The following is a 10,532-nucleotide window of genomic DNA, read 5'->3' on the forward strand; positions in this document are numbered from 1 at the left end:
GAACACCACCGCGCAGGTAGATTGCTATTTTTCGCCATGGAGCCTCTGCACGAGCTCGAAGGCCTTGAGGAGCTGCAAGGTGCTGTGACAGAGGGACCAGCTCTTGCGACGCACGTGGAGTCATTTGACTTTCCTTTGGACGACGACGATGACGAGTTCACTTTGCTCATGTGCAAGCTGGCGGCGGAAGCTGACGAGAACGACTTCGATTCACGACGTCATGGAGAGTCTGCACCTGGGAAATCTCCCAATAAGAGGCGCGACTTTGATGGTACCGTGCTGAAACTGCGAAAGCACTACTTTGGCGTCGATTGCATGCCACCTGTTTACGACAACACCGACTTCTCCAGACGGTTTGGAATACCGCGACGCGTTTTCGACAGACTGTACACCGCGCTGAGTATGCGGCCGGAGTTTATCCGCAAGGTTGATGCTGTAGGGAAGAGCGGGATACACCCTCTCCAGCGCATTATCGGCGCTTTGCGCGTGCTTTCATACATAGAACAGAGACCCCCGCAAAGCGCGGATAGTGTTCCGGAAATCTCGCACTCCAATATGCCTCCGTCGGTTCCCGCGTGAATGGTGTTTCGGTCCCCAAATTCAATCATAATTCACAGTCTTGTTGCGCGGCAGCACAAAAACGTGGCCACGCAAAGTGGCGATAAAATACGATTTGCGACGAAACTGGACGCATTTCTGAGAAAAATGCGTGCGCTCAGGTGGCAAATCGTATTTTTTCCAAGCGATTTGGCAACATCGTCGCGCGGTGGTGATGACAAATTTGCAAAATAGGTATATTTTACAATATGGCAAACATTTTGGGCCGCGATGGAGATGCTCTTAAACGGGAGCATTTTAATAATTTCAGATATCAAGCTAGAGTGCATCCTCTCCTACAGAGATGTTGTGATAGTACAAACCGTAAGATAGAGGAAGGGCAGAAGTAGTATAAATACGGGAAGATTCGAGGCAGACTAGCTGCCCGAAGACAAGCAAAAACGAAAACAAAACACAACAGTAAAAACGCGATTCCCGTTTTTCGTCCGGTCCTGCCAGTTAACTCTTTATCATTCCTTTTATTTTCTATTTTTTGCGACATCCTCGCCTTCCTACCTGCCCTCTTCCTCCCCGACAGCCTCGCTCTCACCCAACACACCCCGGCCCGAAAATCCCCGCAACCGTTGCATCCTCATCTTCGTCATATTTTCGCCCCGCTTTCATCAGACACCATCGCAACGACTACGGAGCGTCTTTTAAGCACGATGCACAGCGTTGGCGTTCACGCCACGGACGGCAAGCTGCTGATTAACAGGGGGTGCGGCGCTTTTATGACATCGTCGTGGATCATGCCATTATGTTGCGGTTCGTGCCCGGTAGAACGCGTATGACGGCCCATTTCCAGATACCACTTAGCTGTATTCCCGGTACCGTTTCTGTGGTCCGATGTGCAGTAAAGCTTTACTGTGCATGGGACGATTTTCCGGAAACTGAATGCGATGGCAGGAACTGTCTAAAGGTAGGTGGCCCTAATTCTTGGCCACGGGTAGTAATTTAAAAAATAGGAAATGAGGGCCGCAGAACATGGTTTCTGGACCGTTGGAATCGTGACTTGAAGCTCCATCAAAATCCACCAATCGTTTCCAGTAAAGCGAAACGCCACCAAAGAAAGGTGACAGGCAACATTTCACACTGAAGCAAGGGAAATGTGGCAAAAAGTGCCGAAATGGATGGAACCACATTGTGTAGTATAGTGGCGGTCGCCAGCTATGAGCTAGCTCGAGGAAGAGGTAACAACCAATAGGTGGTGTCCCGCGGTAGATCGGGACGGTTGTAGAGCAAAGGGGAAGTACGTCGGCCGACTGTAAAAGCACGACGAACTGGTCAAAGTGTGGACCCAGAATGGGACCTGCACTGGAAGGGGTTGTGCAAGAACACATAAAACAGGGGAGGACCCGAGCCTACAGACTAGTGTCAGAAACGGGCGGAGCGCCGAGTAGCGGAAATTCCTAGAGGGAACGAGCGGGACAGATGTCAATAGTGCCGCCAAGGCTAGAGGCTTGTTGTAGCCCGCAACTTGACAATCGTCACAATGTAGGGAGAGAGAAATAGGTCGTGCGACAGTAATACGCCGAGGTTAGAGGCTAGTCTTAACCCGCGTAGTGGCAAAGACGGAGGATTGGAAAAGTTAATGTAAAGGCAATAGAAGCCAGGGAAACGTCGCAAGACAGATGCCGACAATGTCGCCTAAGTCATAGGCTTGTCTTGACCCGCGGTGTCGCACCGTCGAAGGAAATCCGTTCCCAAAAGATCCTTCACAGTTTACTGTCATTGCTCGGGGCCGTCGCTTAAATAAGCGAGGTCGCGGGGTCTTGGACATTCTCCATCCTACTGTACTACCGTACTCTATTGTGCAATGCACTGTACTATGCCATTACTAATGTACCTTGTCATATACAACCTCCGGGCTGTAATGTATACAGTACGTCATCGGCCTGTAATGCCAACGTGTAGTTCGTCCGCCTGTGAGGCACATGTGTAGTCGCGCGCCTGTAAGGCACCCGCGTAGTCCATTCGCCTGTAAGGCACACGTGTAGTCGCGCGCCTGTAAGACACCCGCGGCGGCGGGTGCTGTACAAATTACAAATCTGGGCTGTGATACCACACGGCCCCCCGCCCAAACCGAAGCCGTCCCGGGGCTGCCCTTGATTCTGACATCGATCTCTTTCCTCTTTTTTTCTGTCTGCATGACGTTGGGTGCGCTTGCGCCCAAGCCGGATGGCCGATTTCATGCACAAGGGCTCTGCCGCCGAGGTGGGCAATTTCGTGTGGCTCCGGGGCCACGCGGTACCGCGCGAAGTCTTCGAGCAGCGGGACTTCCGTTGGCGGTGTGACAGCGCACCCGAGAACTGGAGATCGGCGAACCGCCTGCCAAGAAATTGGACACCGCAGGCCATGGTCAATCAGCGCTTGGACTACAGCTTCTACGACGACGCCCTGCCGCCCGACTGGCAGCTTGATGTGGCGTTCGCTCGATACGGACGTAAACTGGCATATTGCCGTGCGTTGGCAGCTGCTCGAGCGACGATCGGTTTCTTCGACGATGCGGAGCAGTTCGATCGTCGCTGTTTGGTCGCGAAGGCATCGCTGATTCATCCAACGCATTGGTCCTTCTATGACAACCCCCAGGGTGATCATGTCGACGGTCGTCACAAATATATGCCTGAATCATGGCGTCGGTGGGAACGTTCATCACGACACAGGTTTGGCGTGTTCGCCGCTCTGCAGCATCGCGAAATTTTTGGTCTGCGACCGGAGGTTGTGAGGCAACGATGGCCGCGGATCCCGAGAGGTTGGGAGACGTTGGAGGTTCCTCTATGGGTGCCGGTCGGCACGCCACCTGTCGTGACGAATTTGGGAATCGACTTGGCAGTTGCAAGCCTTGACGATTGCCTCGGGAAAATTTTCTACGCAGAGTTTGCTTGGCTCGCGGCAACGGAGGCCATCCATGTAGCCCGACAAGGCCGTTTGCAACGGTTTTCCCCTTCCTTAATTGCGGCAATTCGCAGAGTTGGCGTTGGTGCCATTTGTTTTGGTCACGATGACCACATGGTCGAGTTAGAAGCACTCCTTCACGAAATGGAAGTCATCCGATGGGACCGCTTGTGGCAGTGTAACGGAAAGGTTCCGAAGTATAACCATTACGGTACCCCGGTGTATGACTCGGGTGATTATGTCGAGTTCGACGCGCAACGATGGGCAACACAAATGCCGGATGCGATGTACATCCAAGAAGATTATGACGGACGTCCATGCGAACCAATGCCATCTACAGGCGTGTTCCATACGGGGTTTCTTAACCACTACGTGCCAAATCCCGTCCTAGCACCATGGGAGTGCGTTCGTGAGGATGCGGGCAGTAACAGCAGACGAGAGAGAAAGAATCGCCGGGGTGTGGGACATCACAACAGGACAACACTAGCGTCGGTAGAAGCACGTGATCCGTCCTCATCGACTCCTCTGGATGGCCATACTGGCACTGTAGAGGGTGGCATTTCACAGATTAGATCACTGCTCGTCGAGCGAGGCTTGCAGCCGAGGACGGCATCTGTCGGTATCGCACCGCCATCATCTGCCAGTGGTGTAGTCGACGTAATTGAAACCCTATTGCGCAGTAGCCCTTTGCACAGCCTTGTGACAGCCTGTCCCTCATACTCCGCGAGCAGGGAGGAGATCAAAGATCTGGATGCGACTGCGGATATCGAGATTGATATTTCGCAAGGCATTTCTCCTCTCCAGATTCCCCGCACGACGTACGTCTCTGTTGAACCGGCGAACGCCGGCGGAAATAGCGGACAACGGAGTTGAAAGGCAAATTTCGCCCTGGTTCCCAAGTGTCACCCGACTCATCATAACCGGTTCATCGGACTCTGAATCGATCGTTTCGGTCATTATACGCGAGAATTGCGTCAAATGAGTGCTCGTTTCTTCTCCCGTCTATGGCACATTCCGCCTCAGAGATTTCTGATCTTCGGAGGCGAGAGAAGGGTCTCCGATGTTCTTCAGAAATTTCTTCCGACGGCGTTCTACCCCCCTGCTCCTCATAGGAATTTTTCCTGGTCTCATGATGGGATTATTGACTGCCGCTGGCAGCGGGCAGGTTGGGGGTTCCGTCTTCAGACTCATTGTCGTTTTCGACTTCTCTTGTAATTCTTGCTTGGAAGGTCTTCTTTGAAACACGATCCCGGGTTACCGTCTCGGTGAGGCCATCACGAATAATAGTGACTGTGTGTGATGTCGCGCCAATGACCTCAAATGGTCCATCTGCTTTTGGCTGCAGCTTGTTCTCGGAAACCCCTCCACTTTCCGTACGTAGCGGTACTTGTCTCTTCACGAACACTTTGTCCCCAATAGCCGCTGGGATGCTATTTTTCCGACATGCTTGTCGCAATTTTCCTTGTATCGTGTCTGAGCTGCTCTTAGCGTGTCGGTGGCTCCGTCCATGAGACTTTTAAGATGATCCATCGGCCCTATACGTTCGCCTCGAGTTTCTGGCATCGTACCATTCTCGGGAATGTTTCCAAATGTAGTGCAATAATGGGCTCTACAGGGTGGTGAAAAGAAAGGAAAATATTTGGATATGAAAAGTAGTCCGGGTTGGGGGACACACGTGTGAATAATTGCACAGTTTTAATTTTTAATTATTTTATTTTATTTAGTTAATTAGTTGGCATTAATTTTGCTGACACTAGATAAGATCTAGGATCTAGCGCCGAGAGCTACTGTAGTGGTTCCGGCCGGGCGATATATAGCTAAGCCCACTGGCCACCAAGTCAGTAGAGGTAACCCGAGTTGCCAGAGTTGAATATCGCCTTGGTCGAAGTCCGTCTTACCCAAGACGCTCCCTTTTACCAGAGATTACGTTATCCTTTGCGCTCGGGGGTTCCCCTTTTCTTTTTCCTTTATTTCCCTATTCTTTTCTATCTCTATCTCTATTTTTCCCTTAATTGCGTTGGTTCCACTGGAGTTGGTTGCGACCGATCCGGTGTAGGTGTTTTAGCCATCGGGCAACACGTTGTGTAGCGCTGCTTCTGTTTCAAGTTCCGTCGGAAGGCTGTTGCAACGACGCCTCCGTCGAAGGTCTTACTGTACAAGACAGAGTTGGTACCACCTACTGCGATTGCGATCGCGCTGGTGAGAGTGCTTTTAGCCATCGGGCAACACGTCGGTGGTAGCGCTGCTACACGGTTACGATCCCGTCGGGTAGTGCTGAAGAAGCCCCCGTCGAAGACCTTGAATTACACACAAGGTGCTGAAGACGCTCATCGAGCATTGGCCTTACAAACCAGCGAACCGCGGTTACATCCTCGTAGACAAGCCCAACCCGCACTCGTCGAGCGCTCAAGTCTTCACAAGCCTCTACCACCATTATCCTCCCGGGCCGGGCATCTTTCCTTAACCCCCCGTCGGAGTTGAGCTACCGTGGGCTGCAAGCCCACACAAGGGGAAAGGGTGTCTCGAACGCTCCGTAGCGCGTGCCATCGGCAGTGGTTGTTGCTGTTGTTGTTTTTCTTCTTTTTGTTTGACCGTCGGACTGCGTTCGCGGCCTGCCAAGCACATTGCACTACACCAAGGCCACGGGCCCTGGAGGTCGTGACAACACAAGTTCGAATGGTATACATCCCGTGCTGCGATGTACTTGCGTGTTATACGCGTACGTCAGAGGACCACAGTATTCATCGTATTTCTTTTGATGTTCCATGACGTAGTGGCGTATGCCTGATAATATGGTTTGGTTGAACCGTTCCACTGGACCATTGGTCTGAGGGTGATACGCAGCGGTAAAGAGATTGCCAATCCCCATGATTTGACAAATCTTTTGGAAGAACTTCGACGCAAATTGACCACCGTTATCGGATAGAAGATAAGCAGGTGGTCTATACGGATAAATCAAATTCTCGACGAAGGCTCTTGCCACTGTCATTGATGTGATGCTTTTCAGCGGTATCGCTCTTGTCATCTTCGAAAACCGATCGGATATGACCAAAAGGTATTGGTTCCCTTTTTTCGATCGGGGTAGAGGTCCCAAAATGGCGATGGGGACGAACTCTAGCGGTCTTCTCGCGGGGAAGAGTTTCAAAAATATAGAGTGCTTGCGCAATTGTACTCTTTCGCAGGCGCATGAGTCACATTGTCTCACACAAGCGTGGCATTCCAATGCCATGGAAGGCCAGTAGAACGTGCGTCGCATTGTATAGAACATCTTTGTACCCCCACGATAACCTTATGTTCTTGTATAGTGGCATAGGTAAAAAATCTTTTGCCTTAACATGGTCGGTACGACAATTTGTCTGCATTTGTCGAGAGTGGCAATGCGGACCAGGAGACCGCGGTCGTCGACGTAGAAGCGACTTGTCTCTTCATTGTCGACTTTCTCTTTCAACATTTGACAGTATCAGTCGTTAGCTTGAGAGATCACCAGCTCTTCGATTCGGACCGGAGATAGATCTGTGTTCTCACCGTTCATGACGCAGATCCCCTCGTCATTGAAATCTGACGTGATTGCATCGCGCCTGAGCTCGATCTCGACATCTTCGTCATCTTGATCTTCATCCATCCAAGCGCTGTTCTCTTGAACCCAGGAACAAGGAATGTCTGAGTCAGATTCGACAGCACACTCGCCAAATGTCGGCAGCCTTGACACAGCGTCTGCAATGCAATTCACAGCCCCTTTGCGGTACTTGATTGTGAAATCGAACTCCAGTAGGCGGAGACGCCATCGAGCAAGCCTGCCACTGGCGTCTGTTAGACTCATCATCCACTTTAAGGATTGATGGTCTGTGTAGAGCTCGAAGTGCTTCCGCTCGAGATATGGTCTCAAAATCTGTAATGCCCAAATTATGGCGAGGCATTCCTTTTCGCCGACGCTGTAATTCTTTTCCGCTGGGTTCAGGGAGCGACTCCAAAATCCCACCGGATGGCGCGTTCGGTCTAGATATGTCTGAAATAGATCGCAGCCCACTTGTCGCTTGCAAACATCCGTGTCGACCGAGACTGGAAGGTTTGAGCGCGGTAGCTTGAGAATGGGAGGACTTATAAGCGCGGTCTTCAGTAAACTAAAAGCCTTAGACTGTTCAACCGAAAACTCCTCTAATTGGAAAGGCTTCCCCTTTGCTAACAGTGCATTCAGGGGTGCCGCAGTTCTTTCGAAGTTCGCCACGAACCTTCGGTAAACATTGCACATGCCGAGGAAAGAGCGAAGCTCAGTTTGCGTCGTCGGCTCTTGTGCCTTCTTCATGGCATCGGTGTTCTTCTCGGCAACGGTCAAAAGTCCAGGGCGGATGACATGCCCAAGATAGTCGACCGGCTCAGCAAAGAAATTACACTTTTCAAGCTTCAGAGAAAGCCCTGCGTCCTGGAGGACTTTTAAAACCTGTTGAACGTGAGTTGAGTGCTCTTCAATGTAATTCGAGAAAATGGTGATGTCATCAAGGTACACGAGGCAACTCTTCCACCTATATCATGATAGTAATATATCTAGTGTTCTCTGGAAGGTGGCTGGAGCATTACACAAGCCAAAGGGCATTCTCTGGAACTGGTAACAACCTTCATGACATGTAAACGTCGTCTTCTCTCTATCGGCTTCCGCCACGGGGATCTGCCAATAACCACTGTTGCAATCGAGGGTTGTGAAGCATTTAGCGTCCCCCAGCGAGTCCATGCAGTCTTCCATCCTTGGCAATGGATATGCATCCTTCACAGTGATAGCATTTAGCCTTCAGTAGTCAACGCAGAACCTAAGAGATCCATCTGCCTTGGGCACAAGCACCACCGGGCTAGCCCACTCACTTTAAGCGTGCTCGATGACATACTTGTCCAGAATCTCCTGTACGGATTCTTTCAAGACTTTCCTGGCCCCAGGCCCTGCTCGATATGGTTGGGAGAAAACCGGTTTGGCTCCCAGGACTAACGGTATTCTGTGTTCTGTTATTTCCACGGAGCCCAGTTGACCTTGCCACATTTTGGCGAATGGACGGAGGAGCTTTCGCACCTTGCGTCGATTGTCGTCCGACAGATGATCGAGTTCTAAGTCATCAATATATGTCGACTTCGACTTCTTGTCTCCATGTATAGATTTTTCCGGCGGTACAAGCGACAGGAGGCCAGGCCCTGACCCCTCTTCATCTCGTGATATTTCTCTGGTTGGCAGACCAAAGTCGACAGACAGAACTTGATTAGGTGCTGTCACAGCAATTCCAATCCGCTCTCGTTTTTGAAGTTTGGTCGCTGACCGTGAGAAGTTCGCAACGCGGACTAAGAATGGGACATGAGGACGTATGTCAGCGACCCCATTGGACAGGCTGACTTGCTTTCATAGATACACTTCGGGTCTTGTCTCTAGAACTACAGTGCCAGAGGCTGGGCAGCTGACATGAACCATCATTTCCGTGCCTGCCGGAATTTCGACGGCCTTGGTAACTCTAAGAAATAGGTCTCTGTCTCGTTTGGTACTCACTTCGGGGCATTCCCCTGTCGGATGGCTGATGGAGGTCATCGCAGGTCTCCTTTGAATGGGTACTTCATCTCCGGAGCATAGCTCGACTGACCGCCTTCGGATGTGAACGGCTACGTTGGTTGTTGGTTGGTTGGTTCGACCTCGGCGTTGAAGCACTCGGCGTGCTTGCCGTCTGCAAATCGAACCAATTCTTGACCCTTACATACCTCGTCGATGGTATCCCCAATCCCTCCATCGGAGACAACGCCTCATAATTTCCCAAAGCTTGGTGCATTTCCCGGAGGGAAAGAATGCACGTTGGCGCCGCGTGCCCCTTCTCGTAACAGTGATAGCACACCATTCCGTGTTTCTTGACGGGATATTGCGGCCTAGGTCCTCCACGGGCCGGCGGCCTTACTTGATGTTGCGGCCTTCCCATCCAGCCTGGCTCTCGAAACGTTGTACCCTTGTCTTCCATCGGAATGCGCGGCGCCGGCGTAAGGCCGCGCCCCCGGAACATCATCACGGGATCCGTGGGCTCTGAAAACGACTCCGTCGTGTATGGGGGCGTCGGTAAAGCTGACGACCCGCTTGCCCCGTAGTCCTCGTGTCCTGTAGTGCAATAATGGGCTCTACATGGCGGTGGAACGAAAGGAAATCAATAAGGTATGACAAAGTAGTCCGGGTTGGGGGACACACGTGTGAGTAATTGGGCAGTTTTAATTTTTAATTATTTTATTTTATTTAGTTAATTAGTTGGCATTAATTTTGCTGACATTAGATTAGATCTAGGATCTAGCGCCGAGAGCTACTGTAGTGGCTCTGGCGGGGCGATATATACCTTAGCCCACTGACCACCAAGTCAGTAAAGGTAACCCGAGTTGCCAGAGTTGAATATCGCCTTGGTCGAAGTCCGTCTTTCCCAAGACGCTCCCTTCTACCACAGATTACGTTTTCCTTTGCGCTCGGGGGTTCCCTTTCCTTTTCCTTTATTTCACCTATCTATTTCTATTTCTATTTCTATCCCTATTTCTATTCCCTTACCTTGTGTTGGTTCCACAGTGCCTGATTGCGATCCGCATTGTGACGACTGGAGTCATCGGGCTTTTGTGTTGATTCTTTTGTTTGTTGTTGGTGCCATCGGTTTTGGTTGCGACTGGACCGGTGTAGGTGTCTTAGCCATCGGGCGACACGTGGGTGTAGCGCTGCTACTTGTTTACGTCCCCCGACGGAGGCTGTTGCGACGACGTCTCCCTCGAAGGTCCTGTTGTGTATACAGGACAGTGTTGGTTCCATCGGATACAGGTTACGACCGTTCCGGTGTCGGTACTTTGCCATCGGGCAGTACGGAGGTGTAGCGCTGCTACTTGTTTGCTAATTCCCGTCGGGCTGCATTGCGACGCCCCCGTCGAAGACCTTATCAAGGGTATAAGGTGTACCAGGCGCTCAGCGAGCATTGGCTTAACGACCCATCGGGCCCGGCTTCTTAATTACCGCCCCGAACTCGCCGAGCAACTGCCTGTGCAAGACTCTGCCACCA

General features: G+C 51.4%; 1 protein-coding gene across 1 annotated transcript; it reads right to left on the reverse strand.

The window, feature by feature from the left end:
• Nucleotides 1-6,121: 6,121 nt before the first annotated feature.
• Nucleotides 6,122-7,795, reverse strand: CHC_T00007188001 (hypothetical protein). Its single transcript, XM_005710648.1, has 3 exons — nucleotides 7,028-7,795; nucleotides 6,910-6,931; nucleotides 6,122-6,780 (listed from the first exon to the last, which is right to left on the reverse strand). The coding sequence occupies exons 1-3, from the start codon at nucleotides 7,793-7,795 to the stop codon at nucleotides 6,122-6,124; spliced, it is 1,449 nt and encodes a 482-aa protein (XP_005710705.1).
• Between the last annotated feature and the right edge of the window lie 2,737 nt (nucleotides 7,796-10,532).

This window comes from Chondrus crispus, genomic scaffold, assembly GCF_000350225.1.
Source record: "Chondrus crispus Stackhouse genomic scaffold, scaffold_64, whole genome shotgun sequence".
NCBI lineage: Eukaryota > Rhodophyta > Florideophyceae > Gigartinales > Gigartinaceae > Chondrus > Chondrus crispus.